At 34.0% G+C, this 15417-nt stretch overlaps 2 protein-coding genes across 5 annotated transcripts; one reads left to right on the plus strand and one right to left on the minus strand.

The window, feature by feature from the left end:
• The first annotated feature begins 294 nt into the window (after positions 1-294).
• LOC131609228 (dolichol-phosphate mannose synthase subunit 3-like) lies at positions 295-5976 on the plus strand. 3 transcript variants are annotated; one of them, XM_058880902.1, is made up of 5 exons: positions 295-630; positions 2281-2305; positions 2853-2962; positions 3268-3375; positions 5686-5976. In XM_058880902.1, the coding sequence occupies exons 3-5, from the start codon at positions 2861-2863 to the stop codon at positions 5743-5745; spliced, it is 270 nt and encodes an 89-aa protein (XP_058736885.1). In that variant the 5' UTR covers positions 295-630; positions 2281-2305; positions 2853-2860; the 3' UTR covers positions 5746-5976. The 3 variants fall into 3 exon arrangements, with proteins under 3 accessions (XP_058736885.1, XP_058736884.1, XP_058736883.1); XM_058880901.1 differs by lacking the exon at positions 2281-2305 and having other exon boundaries at positions 296-626; positions 2850-2962; XM_058880900.1 differs by lacking the exon at positions 2281-2305 and having other exon boundaries at positions 302-630.
• A 4483-nt stretch (positions 5977-10459) lies between these two features.
• On the minus strand, positions 10460-14503 carry LOC131609229 (uncharacterized). 2 transcript variants are annotated; one of them, XM_058880904.1, is made up of 3 exons: positions 13961-14503; positions 11341-12672; positions 10460-10979 (listed from the first exon to the last, which is right to left on the minus strand). In XM_058880904.1, exons 1-3 carry the CDS (start codon positions 14227-14229, stop codon positions 10943-10945), a joined length of 1638 nt encoding a protein of 545 aa, XP_058736887.1. In that variant the 5' UTR covers positions 14230-14503; the 3' UTR covers positions 10460-10942. The 2 variants fall into 2 exon arrangements, with proteins under 2 accessions (XP_058736887.1, XP_058736886.1); XM_058880903.1 differs by lacking the exon at positions 10460-10979 and having other exon boundaries at positions 11028-12672.
• Positions 14504-15417: the final 914 nt, after the last annotated feature.

A 15417-nucleotide genomic window follows, 5' to 3' on the forward strand; every position in this document is an offset into this window, starting at 1 on the left:
CAAGTATTTCAAATATGCGGAGAAACAAAAAGTCTTCCTTCACATTATATACGACCTGAGTCGAATAAACTTATTCAAAATGATCTAATCACTTTTTTATGACTTATCTAATTTCCATAACTCATATTTGGATTCTCTTCGACCTGAGTCGAATAAACTTATTCAAAATGATCTAATCACTTTTTATGACGTATCTAATTTCCATAACTCATATTTAGATTCTCTCCGATTTATTATCTCCTTCTGCCTCTTCTACTTTAATAAAAACCTTTGGATTAATCTTTAAGCCATAAAAAAATTTATTAAAAAAAATTGCATTAAACAATCGACGGAAACGACGGTTAGATTATCTAATGGTCAGTAATGGCACTAAAACGATGGCAGTAGAAGAAAAGCAGGTGGGGATCCGATTCCCCATAAGTCCGTTTCTCTCCCCCACACACAATAGAGTTGTCCCTCTTATCACCATTTCACCATCACTGCGCCCCCACCACTCCGAGTCCATCGCTACCACCGTCCACCTCCGACTTGCGACCACCACGCCTGCTCTCCCAATGACATACAACTCTCATATCTATCGTATTTCGTCTCTCATTTCTTCCTGGTAGCAACTTGCATCGCGCCACCCAGGTATCCACACGTCTCATAGCTTTTAACAAAACCCTAGATGTATGAATGAAGAATCCTGATCTTTTAGGGATGCATGTGATTCTGAATTTGATGGAATGCTATTTTCTTAAGGCCTTTTGATATACATAATATTTATATTCGTAATTGCCTAGTTCAAGAAACATGCAATTTTAGGTGATAGGGTTTGTTCCAGCAACTTCCAAGTGATGTTTGGAAATTGCGCAAGGGTTTTGAGTTCTGTTGAACTGTGAAATGAATTTCATGGCGACCCCTCCTGATGGAAGTGGAAAATAGTTTACTTCAGTTGCCATGTATAATTGGTTTCTTTTTGAGAAATGTTTGTATTATCAATTGAATGTTCTTTTCTTGAGGCCTTTGAAATTTACATAATTTTTTCCCCATACTTGCCTAGCTCTGGCAACATGTGTTTTTAGGTGATAGGTTTGTTCCTTAAACTTCCAAGTGATGTTGGGAAATTGCGCAAGGGTTTTGAGTTCTGTTGAACTGTGAAATGAATTTCATGGTGACCCTTCCTGATGGAAGTGGAAAATAGTTTACCTCAGTTGCCATGTATAATTGGTTTCTTTTTGAGAAATGTTTGTATTATCAATTGAATGCTCTTTTCTTGAGGCCTTTGAAATTTACATAATTTTTTCCCCATACTTGCCTAGCTCTGGCAACATGTGTTTTTAGGTGATAGGTTTGTTCCTTAAACTTCCAAGTGATGTTGGGAAATTGCGCAAGGGTTTTGAGTTCCGTTGAACTGTGAAATGAATTTCATGGTGACCCCTCCTGATGGAAGTGGAAAATAGTTTACTTCAGTTGCCATGTATAATTGGTTTCTTCTTGAGAAATGTTTGTATTATCAATTGAATGCTCTTTTCTTGAGGCCTTTGAAATTTACATAATTTTTTCCCCATACTTGCCTAGCTCTGGCAACATGTGTTTTTAGGTGATAGGTTTGTTCCTTAAACTTCCAAGTGATGTTGGGAAATTGCGCAAGGGTTTTGAGTTCCGTTGAACTGTGAAATGAATTTCATGGTGACCCCTCCTGATGGAAGTGGAAAATAGTTTACTTCAGTTGCCATGTATAATTGGTTTCTTTTTGAGAAATGTTTGTATTATCAATTGAATGCTCTTTTCTTGAGGCCTTTGAAATTTACATAATTTTTTCCCCATACTTGCCTAGCTCTGGCAACATGTGTTTTTAGGTGATATGTTTGTTCCTTAAACTTCCAAGTGATGTTGGGAAATTGCGCAAGGGTTTTGAGTTCCGTTGAACTGTGAAATGAATTTCATGGTGACCCCTCCTGATGGAAGTGGAAAATAGTTTACTTCAGTTTCCATGTATAATTGGTTTCTTCTTGAGTGATGTTTCAATTGATTATTTATTTTGAAATTCTACCTATCATTTTAGTAACGTTGTTGTATTTGCATAATAGAGATTGGAGCCACTGTGACATGTCAATTGTTAACCCATTTTAACTTCAAGGCCATATAATTATAATCTTTTTGAATGATGAATTTGCTATGTGATGTGATAGATGTATGTTATGAGTCGAATTCCATGATCAAATTTAATGGGTTTCTATTTTTTCTTACATTTATTTTCATTTTCGTAATACCTACCTTCATGCTCTTGATTTGTAGGAGCCTCTTTCTTTTGGGTCAAGCGGTACCATATAAGTTTCTCTTTGGAAAAGAAATTCAGAGCTGTAGAATTTGATCAGTTGATAAATATGAATTTAGTCAATCATGCATTTTGCTTGTAAAATCCAAATGATGTTGGGAAACTGCGCAAGGGCTTTGAGTGATATAAACTATCATATTTGTTATTATTAACAATGAAATGAATTTCATGGAAATCCCATCTGATGGCAGCAGCTACAAGAGTCTTTTACTTGAGTTTTTTTTTTTTTTTTTAAATGGAGTCAGTTTCATTAGATCACAACTTTTAGGCTTTGCTTCATAACATATGTATGAGCATTCTGATTTATGTATGACAACTATGTTGTATCTGATATCTAGAAATCCATGATGATGAACGGGTCTTCTGATTCTCCCACGCAGTCCTTCTATTTTCACATTGAATACGCTCCCACATATTTTATTTTTGTGATGAAGCAGTTATTCCCACAAATAGAATCTTCTTTTTTTGTTTGTTTTTGTATTTACACAAACACATTTACACACAAATATTCATATTATTCATCTAATTTCAGATTCATAAATGAAGCATATTGTAAAGATTTTGACGTTGGTAATTGCCATCACTGCTTTATGGATTGGCCTTCTACAAACTTCTATGATTCCACAAAGTCATACTTGGTTGGTAGGTTTCAGTTCATACAAATACTTTACTTTTTAATTTGGTTTTTGGTACAATATTGTTTTGGAGAGGTAAATCTTTTTTGTTTCCTAAGCTATTAAACTATACACCTCAATGAGGACTTATAATGTACTTGTATATAGCCTTTAAAGCGGGGATTTCCAGGAGATGGATTCAAACCTAAGCCTTACAAGAAAAGTTCTCTGATCCTTTCCAGCTTAACCCAATCTTTTGATGTTCTTTTTTTATATTTTGATAGAATTATAAACCTCATAATGCTAACAACCATACTTCTGTCCTTTATGCAGCTACCAATCTATTTTGTCGTGTCTTTAGGATGTTACGGACTATTAATGGTTGGAGTTGGTCTGATGAATTTTCCTACATGTCCTCAAGAAGCTCTGTTGTTGCAAAAGGTATTTCTACCTCTACATTAGTAATTGCATTGTTATATACTTAATAATAAATGCCATGCTATTTATAGTTCATATGGAGTATGTATGTTTGTAGATTTGTGTACTTGAAGTTTACTCTTCTACAATTGTTTGAAATAATTTCAGGACCGGAGTGTTAGACCTCTTATTAAGGAAAACTGATTGTTATGTTCGTGACAATAATTATATTATCATAAGCAGTTTAGTGGAAGTTATTATATCATTAGGACTTAGGAGTAGTCGCATTTTATTAATTTTGTGTGTTTTTGTTTAGAACAAATAGAGGAAGATAGGGGAGAGTTTATGATATTGGGAAGTTATTTAGTGGTTATTAGGAGACCCAACTCTCGGAGAGTTTGGGAAGGGAGTGTTCCAAGACTCTCGAAATCTTGGGAGGAACCGAACTGCTCGCTGTCTTTTTATGTGTGTAGTTTGTGTCAGTTTCTATAAGTTGTAATTGTGAATTGTAACCCTGTTCCAGAGCAGTTGTTGAATTAATAAACCAAAATTTTTCCACAGTTGTCTAACTTGGAGCAACAATTGTTCTTAATTTCCACATACTTAATTTGCATAAAAATTGTCTATTATTGAGGTTCATTCAGTTTCAGAATTATCTATTACTGAGAATAAAATGATTTATTAGAAAAGACAAGATATCCTTGCAATTTTAGAATAGAAGGAAAAAAATATCAGTCTTAAAAATGTGTCCTCCAAAATATGCAAATCACAAATTTCTAAAAATAACATATCGAAGAATTCTCCTCAGACATTCTAGCCTTAGTCTTTATAAGCACACTAATTGTTCTACCTGTCACCAAATTTTTGTTCCTTCATATTTCACTTATTTTTCAGGTTCCTTCTAATATGAGCCTTTTTTAAAGGAGGGACACGCCACAATATTTAGGTTGCAAGCACAGTTAACAATAGTGTTGACTTGTTTGTATTGACAATGGAATAGGAATAGAAGGGGGCATAAATGTTGTGGTGAGAAAAGTAACATGTGTAATGTTGCATAAACTGGGTAGTCCTTGGTAGCAGGCAACTCCTTGAGGTCCCGAGTTATTATTTTGTCACCAATATCCTTTCCCCCTTCCCTCATATTGAACATTTCGATCAGAAAATTTTATTGCAAAATCTGGACTTGACATATGAATACTCTTGCAAATGCAACTTTGGGTTCAATAAATTTTTATTTGTGGACCTAGATTATGATTCAAATCCTTTTTATCGTCTCATGCAAAAATGTCTGTCACAACCTGTAAGGGACCATCATTCTCAGTTTAATGGAATAAGGTTTCTTTACTATTAGAGTTTATCAAATCACAAAATGGAAATTATTCATAAATGAAAACTTAGAGAAAAGCAAGAACTGAATGCTCTGAGTTTTTCAGCTAATGATTTTGATTGAAATGAATTCAGTTACAAGATCAATTGAGGTCAGTCCTATATATAGGTTGCCTTAAGAAGGGGAAACCGGTTGAGGCCGATTAAGTAATTGACAGCTGTCAGTCAGCTAGTTACACTCTTAACAGCGTTAGTTACAAGCTAACAGAATCAATTAGAGGGAAACTATACAATGTGTGACAGTCTACACAAGCTCTCATGAGCTTTGATATAAGTTTACCTTCCTATCCTTTGGAGATGTAGATACAACCATCCGGGGACATATGAGAGGTGGAGTAGCCAATAAGGACACTCTTGAGACCTAAACTGAAGCTTGTTTTTATTGTAATGCTAATGCCTAAGAAGAGGGAAGCAAGAACAACCAAAACACTTACAAACACAAGCTCTCACGAGCTTGAGACAAGTTAACCTTTCTATCCTTTAATATGTATGGCACTGATTTGCAGACTAACTAATTCGATGTCAAGCCCCCAAACTCCTATCTGCAGGAATGGAATAAAAATGTGCGTAGTTCATGTGAATAATTGTGACAGCAAGTGACTGCATTTCGTTCTTTTCAGACCATCAAGGACCCAACTCACAAATATCATTAAAGAGGATCATTTTCTTGTTCCTATATGTCATTGTGCATTTTTGTAGTCTTTGTTTCCTGTGAAAAGTAAATGATATAATCTAATTGCAATCCTATTTCAACCAAGAAAGTGGACCAGTGTCCCCATGTTTCTCTGAACCTATTGAGTACAGACAGATATGCTTTTGCTTCCCCAAATCTTAACTCGGTTAAAAAGTACTCCAATTGTCATATAAATGCCAACCTTTCCTCCTAAATGATCCTTAAGCAGTTAAAGAATGCCAAAGAATGTTGCTTATTTTGTTGCTTATTTTCAGGACATTGTTGAGGCCAAGGAATATTTGAAGCAAAGAGGAGTTGATGTTGGCTCCAGCTGAACTGGTCTATAGATCTTCTCTGAAGTTTAGAATTAGCTGCTACCAGCAATTAATTATCTGATTCAGAGTTGGAAAGGATTTTTGGCATTTTACCTTGTACTCAATAGTAATGTACATGCAGTTTTGAATTTCCACTAATATATGCATATACTCTTTCTGTTACAATCAGTTGCTTTCTTTCTTCTACTAATAATTTGGTAACACACTTGGATTAAATCATTATATTGCTAACATTGGCTCTCATGTCTTAATAGCCATGTTTAGTGTCAACTACAATCTCAAGGTTTTTGCATCAGATTCGTTATTTAGCTCTATAACCCACATACTTAATATGCAAGCATAAAAAATATCATTATCATTGTCCTAGTGGTCTAAACTGAATTTCATTATTTAACTGATCTACAACAATTCTTAGGTTAATATACCTTTTCATCTGTAACTTGTGCTAATTTAGAGGTCAATTCTGGTGCCGTTTGTTTTAACTTTAAAAAAATATATATATTTCTTTGTATTTTAAAAAATGAATTTTTTAAAATTGTTTTTTGAAATATTATTAGTATTTTTTTATTTGTTTTTAAAATTTGAGTTATTAATTTTGGTATCCTATAAAACGAACATATATTATTAAAATATATTATTAAAGATCAAAACAAATTCAAATTGTAATTTTAAAAAAAATTATTTTTATGAAAAATTATTTGAAATAGTTTTAAAATTAAATAATTTTTTTGAAATTTTGATAAATAAAAAAGTTTCAATAAACTAATAAAATAACATTTTAAGAATAACTATTCAAATTAAATTTTATCTGAAATTTTAATAAAAAGTTTATTTGTGAATTTTTTTAACTAAAATTCTGTAACACAATTATTTTTTAAAAAACGAGTTCAACGTATGGCAGTTATAATAGAGGAAGCAGACATAAAATTTTAATCTTCCCCGTAAAAAATTAATAGGCATGTCCGTTTTTTCACCCATATATAATATGGGTCTATTTTCATTGACAAGAAATTAGCATAAATAACTAAATTAAAAGAAATGAATTACTTATTAAAATGCATAAATACAACATATTTTAATAAAAATCAACACAAACAAGCTTGTTATGTTACCAAAAAAAAAATATCAACACAAACAAGCTATTGTCATAAATAATGCATATTGCACTATTGATCATGTGCTACTCATTTTAAGCATTTGTTGCAAGGATGAGTGAGACGAGACCTTCAGATTTTTTTCAAACTCAAAACTTTAGACTGAAGAATCTAATAGTGCATACAATTATTTGTGGTACTATTACCTAATTATCTGAAACTTTAAATTCATACATTTGTACACCATGCAAGGGACACTCATGTTTTGTAACTAATGCCTAGTTGTCTTTTTCATTCATTTATAGTGTCCATTATTTGTTGGTATTGACCTAATGTAGAAAGTAGAAACATCTCATCCACAAATCATGCATTTTTTCAGTTATTGCTATAGGTTGCATTCACATCGTCGGTGCATTGGACCTCAACTTGTTTGTGGTTTTTTAGTTATCACTGCCAACCAAGAAAGGCATGTCTGCACTTGTTTCCGCTTAGGAACATTACATAATAAACATGTCTATTTGTGAGCCACTCTTGGCCTCAAAATAGTATTAATATCGAATGGTGCAAAATAAAAATGTGTAAAACTACATAAATTAAACAGGCAACATTTAGAGTTAAAAGCTAATCATCAAATTTAAATAATTTTAAGATGATTCAAACAACTGATATCAACATGGTTTCGTTTGATGCATGTAGTCACGCTATATATTATACAAAAGGGAATTGTTCAATACACCTCATGAATTACTCATTCACTTTTCCAAAATTCTAAATATAACCCTTAAATTTGGATTCTATAATCCGGACACACTTCATACATAACATCTTCTTTTTAGAACACACCAAAATTAGAGTTAAAAAATTTGAACTTTGGAATCCGTAACAGTAAGTTATGAGGATTGAATTTCGGATGTGCCTTAACACATCACACCTATGTCCAATCTCAAAGCCACACAATTTCAAAATACTTTGGATTTCAATGTCCAAATTTCCTATGGAGACTAAAATCAAGATGCTTCTCTTTAAGTATATGTGTCTTTTCCTCTCCCTTCTCATTTTTATTTCTTCAAACAAAGCAAAACAAAAGTTTCTCCTCATTTGCATTCTCAGAGTTTGTTCCATCATTTTCAAGTAATCTAAGAGTTTTTGCTTCATTGTTTTGAAGCTTAACACTTCTCTGAAGTTGTACTCTATTGTATTGGTAAGTTACTCATTCCATTTCTTTTTTTGATTTGACATGCATGTATTGCCTAAATAGTTAATAAGTATGATACACCAGGCTTAAATGCAATATATACGTCATTTTTGTTTGTCCTAAACTGCCTTTGCTTTAAAAATTTGAACATTAGAACTTAGGGTTTGTGCATGCGCTATTTCTGCATCGTGGTTTCTGGTTCAGTGCAGTCTGAATTTCAAAATCCAAATTTTTATTTCGAAGAATAAAATCCGGAGTTACTTGTTATCTATTTTTTGGATTGGTTTTTCTGTGACGGTTTTGCTCAGTTGTTTTTTGTACTCTATTATGACATAATTTTTCTTATTTAATTGTAGGAAAAGTGTCTGACAATCAAGAAAGACTAAGACATGGAAGAGTGATCCAATATGCTTCCATTTGAAGGAAGAAAGCTATACCTTCGCGTTCTACAGTTGAAGGGCCTTCGTTTGTTTGTGAGGGATTGTCTTCCTGAATTCATGTGTTTTCGGCATTGTCTTCTCGAATTCACATGTCTCATGCTGCCTCAAAAGTCTGTCCTGCTCCATAAGCCCCAAATGCCCCATATACTGTTATGCCCAATGGTTTCTCGAGAGACCCCTCAGAGCTTTCACAACTTCCCCTATATCCATACCATACTGCTTGTTAGGCACGTGTGGAAGGAGAGGTAACATAAATTTTTAATTATTTTTTTAAACATTTGTGTTATAATATTTGAACTATATGACTATGGATGTATTTACTTTTGAAGTATCGTGATACGTTAAAATGTATCATCCGTGGTAGAAAGGTTGCAAAGTTGGCGCAACCTGATGAACCATGGTTTCAAACTGTTGGATTTATGCGGGAGTGTATATGGCTATGTTATCATGGGTTATTGTCTGCTTTTGTGGAGAGATGTCAATCACATTTGAAGGTGTATCGTGCCTCATACATCTTGTGATCATGGAAAAATTATTAAACTACTCTAGAACTAGTAGACTTGACACGCTAGACACAATGGTGACTTATTTGGGAGCTGGTCCAAGAAATGCCCAACATGAGATAGATGAAACTAGAGGATGTCTTGATAGATTTTCATTCCCATTGGATTTGTATGAACACCACCTGGCTGCGACTATGGATGCCGACGATGATGATGCACGAGTTTTAATTCACATGGCATGTGCATTGAGGTCATACCTCTTGAGGATTCATGAGTATAACTTGGGGGTTTATTGTTTGGTGTACATCTATTCCAAGTTAGTTGAATGTAGTTTATGGAAGACTCGACAATCGACAGAAAAAAAATTGTCTATTTACGTTAATTATTTTGAACCATACTGATATTAATTTCATAATGCTTATGCTACACTGTTACTAATATTTCATCTTAACCATTTTCGGACATGGATCAACCATCATTTTTTACGCCTCTCCGGCTGGGCATGTGGAAGACTACTCTGAGACTTACCACATGCGTGCTCGATCTTCCCGTTCGAAGAAAATCAGGAGACCGAGCCATTCCAAGTTGCTCTTGATTGCATCGTGTCAGATGATACTTGCTTTATTCTGTATGGTAAGCACCGTGAGACACGACCCTTGGATGTAATAGCCTTGTACTTTGGATGTATGGCATATAGGTATCGACTTATGTTCATATATTTACCTGATGAGATTTTTTTGTAGAGTATTGCAATTACCTGGTTCTAGAGGATGTACGTCGTGTCAGCTCCTGTTCATGGAGTACGATATATAACTACATCCAATGAGTTTATAAAGTGTCACATCCGTACATGACACCAGATGTATAAGGGGATCCTCCGAGACCGACTCATCAGGGTATATTAGAGAGCATGCAAGGGCAGGCCACGTTGTTGATGTGTCTGTAGTTTAGCTATTGGGGGAGAGACAATAGCTAGAGGCGAGTTTGAGGAAGACACTCCTTAAATGACTACTCTACTTGTCATCTTAGTAGAGGCACAACATGTATTGCAATACAAGCAGCATAAAAGGAACATGGGCATTATATATATATATATATATATATATATATATATATATATATATATATATATATATATATATATATATATATATATATATATATATAGTTGTCTTTTGTCTTTTAATCTGTATATTTTGATATTTTGACATTTTAGCATTCAAGTATACCAATAGTTCTTCTATTTTAATCATATTATTAAATGACAAATTTGTATGGTTTATTGTTGGATTAATTTATAAATGACTTATAACGTAATGTTTAGTTAAAAAATATCAAATTTCTTCTAACTTATTGACAGAAGAGAAAAATACTATCACAGGGTTAATTCGAATATTAGAATTTGGAACTGTATTATTTCTATGGTAACGAAACTACGCAAGCAACGTTAATTGGAATATTGAAATTCAAACCATTTTTATTGGAAAAATGGGGGTGCCATTCCGATGAAGTGATTTGATATATAATAGGCTCATCCGAATTTTGAAATGCAGATGATACGAAGAGTATTTTGGAGTTTCTTTAAGGTGTGGGATCACTAGATGCGGGTATACTAAACAACAATGTACAAAAATGATATTTGTACATCTTGAAAGTTCAAAACACATGACAATTGATTTAGTATATTCAAAATCAGTGGTTCATGACATATTTGAGATCAGTTATAGGGTACACCAAGACTGAGTTTAGTGAAGGGTTAATGATTCACCCTATATCAGTTAATGATGCTTAATATCATAATTAATAAAAACAGTAGATGATTAATGAGTTATCTAATATGTGTACTCAGTAACCAAACTCAATACACCATTACATACACTGGACTATCTGTGAAGTACAAGAAGATATGAATGAATACCAAGATTTTTGGATTCTATGCTTTCCATTCTAGTAATCAATACCTTGCTATAAATTTCTATGGTGAGATGACTTTGATTGGTACCTGTTAGAATAAAAAATCAAATCCACATCATTATTATTAGGATATCATGTGTTATCTAATTTAGGCACCCAAAAAAACACAAATTCAACAACAACTTAAAACTATCCCTGTCAGTCATTTGAAAGAAATCTACATTTTGACATAAATTTCTTATTCACCACAACATGTCTATGCATATGTTCCATAAAAAATAAAAAGCATGTAAATATGGAAAACTAAAGGAAGAAACATATAAAGACACTATACTCTTCTTTTTCATTTTTAGTTATATAATAACTCTATGCACTAGATAATAAATATCATGATATAAAGTATCAATCAAAACATCCATCTTGGTGAAGGAGAATGAAAAGCAGTTTGCCTGGATCTTGTTGGTTGCTCCGAGCCGTTACGTTTCATGATCGACGATACCGTTGGGCTGAAATACTCGTTGCTTCTCTGAGAAGTTGCTCCTTGTGAATGCATCTTCTTTACATTCATGAAGCTTCTTTGATTTTCAACTAGCATCCCGCGAGCAACTTGACTTCTCTTTGCAGCACCCCATCTATTGTGACTTACGCAACTCTGACTCCTTCCCACTTGTTGGAAGTTCAACTCTCGAGGACTTGTATAGTTACGGCTCTCTGCGGTTTCTGCTGAGTACATAGTCTCTCCTTCGCTGGTATATCCGTCGTGCATTCGGGAAGCATCCACGGGTGAGGAACTAGATTGAACCTCACATAGAGCTCCGTTAACAGAACCTGTTGAGGAAACTTCAGTAACGGGAGTTCTTACTGGCATTCTGTCTTGGTTTTGTTCTCCTTTTGGCTGGTTTTCGTGCAGAGGTTCAGCGGGTTTCGGATGCGGTTCCTTTGACGGTTGCGAGGAAACTGGAGGTTTGGCAATCCTTGGGGGAAAATTGATGTCCAAAAGTTGTATTTGTGTATTTTCTTTCTTTCTGAGCGGCACAGAAGTTACTCTAGGTGATTCGTATATTTCTGGAGTTGGAATCCCTTGTATATGTGCAGCATTAGAGTTAGTAATCAAGTTTTCTTCTTCAGCAGTGTTGGCGACAGCACCCGAGCTTTGTCCCTGATCTCTTGTTTTTACGACATTGTTGTTTGATGAAGATGAGGTGCCCTCATTATCACCATCTGTCGATTTGAAAACTTGCCGCAAAGTGAAGGAAGCGCATGAATGTTCACTCCTAGGACCGTTCGACATCAACCGCATGAGCGGTAATTTCGGCTTGTTAAGCTCATCAAGGTTACCTTCCCAGTGCTGATTTAACCAATCACATATGACAGGAATCGGTATGCCAAATTGCATTGGGAGATCCTTCTTCCACGACGAGGTAGACGATGAAGAAGTCGAAGGCGATTTTGTATTCGGTGACGTCGATAATTTCATAGGATCACATATCATAAAAGCTAGATTTCCATTTACATCAAATCCTGCAGAACCTGGACTCCATATAATTCCATCGGTACAAAGTTTTATGAGATTGTCGGTCGCTATGACGACCTTCCCTTCACCAACAGTGAGCTCTTGTTTCTTTGTATAACCTAAAAGGTACACTACACTTCCTAGATCAAGATTTGTTTTACAACAGGTCTTCAAGTAGTGAGAGTTTTGACCCTGCGCGTTCGATTCCCCGTCGGCATCATCTAATCCCACTATTGTAAGATCTAATACAGAACTTGTAATGAAAAACCTGAAACCAAGTCAAAAAAATATCATGCACTTTAGACCACAATTATAGCGTCACTATAGCACTATAGCGTAGCAGAATTTGAACAAACCACTATTTTCTACGATCTGCGATTGACATCACTGATCATAGCAAGCGACAACAACAGATTGCAATAACTGTTAGTACATTATAAAACAAGGAAATATCTACAGTTATCGTAACTACTATTTCAGTCTGCTAACAACTGCTAGTTTGACTTTAAGCAGATTAAAGTTTCGAAATAAACACCTAAGGCTCCATACTTTTACAGTTGGTTGTTCTATTATAGGTAACCCACTTTTCAATAGGATGAGGTTGTAATATGCCAATATGCAACAAACAATTAATATAGTATAACAAATAACATGGATGACATGACACTTGTTTGCATCATATATAGAAATTACCTTCTGTGTATGCAATAAACTAAATCTGCAACCACATTTCCTAGATAATGTGAACAAATATTTGGCACAAGGATGCCACATTACATAATTACTATAAAAAGAAATAAGCAGCAAACAATTTCAAACTTAGCTGAACTGCAGGCATAAAAAAAGCAGATACATGAAGAAGCATGTGTTGGAGAATATGTTGTACAGTGATTAAGACAATAACAAGGATATTGTACATTCAAAGACAGTTCAAAAACAAACCTAAGATGTGTTGAGTTTTGTTAACTTTTCCACGAATGTTTTAAAAATCGAACCAGACGGTTCAACCTGTATAATGGTGAACGGACACTGTCTATAGTTTGGTTATTTGAGCTATTTAACTGTATGCTTTTTCTTCAATCTGTGCCTATGAAGCATGGACACCGGAAACACGACACTGACACTAACAGGTCAACCTGATAATGACACAGACACATCCATGCCTTTTTTTCAGACGTGTCGATGTTACAGAGATATACGTTGTTTAAATCAATTGAACCATGATCCAAAAGTCTCGCTGGTTTGGTTTTTAAGACATTGGCTCAACTTCCAAACATTTGGAAATGAATTTCACACCAACTTTATCAAATTAGCTGCATAGCTTACCAGATTCTAGAAACAGGATTAAACAATAAAGTCAACAAATTTCTACTCTTCTACCTCAATTGGGGTCTAATCCTCCACTATACTACCCTCCCTAATTTCTATTCCCACCCCCTAAAAAAACTATCAAATCCACAAAAATCAAAGCACCCCATTTCATTTTCTAAACTAAAAAAACAACATTTTCATCAACTAAAACAAAATAACATAAGCAAACACAAACGGGGTGTTACCTCTGAGGAACAAGAGTGGCCGCAACACCATTATGCAAGCGGATCTCAGAGCTACTCGCAGCAACAGCAGAAGGAAGATTAGCATGAGTTGTCAAAAGAAGGTTCCTATGAATAAGAAACCCAGTTCCAGAAACACCATTAACAACATTGGTGTTACTAATTGTAGCCAAAGCTTGGTTTTTTCCTGAAAAAATAGCACCTTTCATTCTCTCAGACTTACTCACCCCTTTACAAAAACACCATGATTCTCTAATACTACCACCACCCATGACCCTTTTTTAGGCTAAAAACAGTAATGGGTTGGTTCAAAAGCTTGGATCTAATCAATGTAGCATCTAAGTTTCAATGGAGTTCTCTAATGAGAACAAAGAAGAGAAGAGAGGGATAATGTGGAAGTGTAGAATAGAAGGAAAGAGAAGAATAAAGTGTAAGAAAATATGAAATTTGAGGTTAAAAAAAAAAGGAAGTTGAAGAGTTTTTGTTTGTTCCAAGTTATCTTAAGACATTGGATGTTTTGAAGACATTGAAAATGATGGTGATGATGATGAGATGAAGTGAAATGAAAATGGTTTCATTGAAAATGAAAAGAAAAAAAAAGACTTTTCTATTTTCTCTATATTTTTTCTCTTACATATTTGTACATAAGGTGTAAAATAAATGTTTAATGTAGAATTTTTCTCTTTCACTAAGTTAAATAGTATTTTTACTTCATATATAAAAGTACTAGTATCTTGAAAAGTTTACACTCTATACATTATTTATTCTTTATATTAAATTTAAGTGCTTTTATGAAGAATATTATTACAACTCTTACTTTAAATTAAATTACGGGTGTACAAAATATCTGGATATAATGTCCAAATCCAAAACCGTATCCAAATCCATTTTAAATATCGAGATATAATGAAATGAAATGGTTTTTAACCGGATTATTTTTAAATGGTTGGTTATCCAACCATATTTTATTTTTGGATCCGTTTATAATCCGGTTATTATCCAAAAGCCCAAAATCATCTGATCCCAAATTTAAACTACCAAATTCAATTGAATTTCAAACTTCAAAAGCGTGTTTTCACTGTTCATCTTCAACCTCAAGGACCATTTTCTTCTCAATTTCTTCACGTTTTCAGGTAAACTCATTTCCCCTAATCAGAACTCATCCTTTTTTCTTAATCAAAGCTTATCTTCTATCATTTTTTTTCACCACAGCTTCAATGTTTCGCTCAAATTTGTGACAAACCCTAATCCCAAATTTCACTACAAATTTGCTCTATTGTAAGTAAATTCTTCTATCCACTTCATGGGTTATGTTGTTCTGTGTTGTTAATTGTTGGTGGTTTATTTAAATTTGTTGTACTGTAATATTGAAAAGTAGCATAGATTGAAACTTGGTTAAAAAAGTAAAAAACAATGAAAGTGCAAGTGTGTGTAATAATGAGAAATAACCAAAGGAGTGA

Source organism: Vicia villosa, linkage group LG6 (assembly GCF_029867415.1).
Source record: "Vicia villosa cultivar HV-30 ecotype Madison, WI linkage group LG6, Vvil1.0, whole genome shotgun sequence".
NCBI lineage: Eukaryota > Viridiplantae > Streptophyta > Magnoliopsida > Fabales > Fabaceae > Vicia > Vicia villosa.

Excerpts from the sequence above, each read along its gene's own strand:
- LOC131609228 (XM_058880902.1), top strand. The coding sequence starts at position 2,861 with ATGAAGCATATTGTAAAGATTTTGACGTTGGTAATTGCCATCACTGCT. Across the intron at positions 2,963-3,267 it reads CACAAAGTCATACTTGGTTG|CTACCAATCTATTTTGTCGT; the intron begins GTAGGTTTCAGT and ends TCCTTTATGCAG. Across the intron at positions 3,376-5,685 it reads AAGCTCTGTTGTTGCAAAAG|GACATTGTTGAGGCCAAGGA; the intron begins GTATTTCTACCT and ends GCTTATTTTCAG.
- LOC131609229 (XM_058880903.1), bottom strand. The coding sequence starts at position 14,229 with ATGGGTGGTGGTAGTATTAGAGAATCATGGTGTTTTTGTAAAGGGGTG. Across the intron at positions 12,673-13,960 it reads GCCACTCTTGTTCCTCAGAG|GTTTTTCATTACAAGTTCTG; the intron begins GTAACACCCCGT and ends ACTTGGTTTCAG.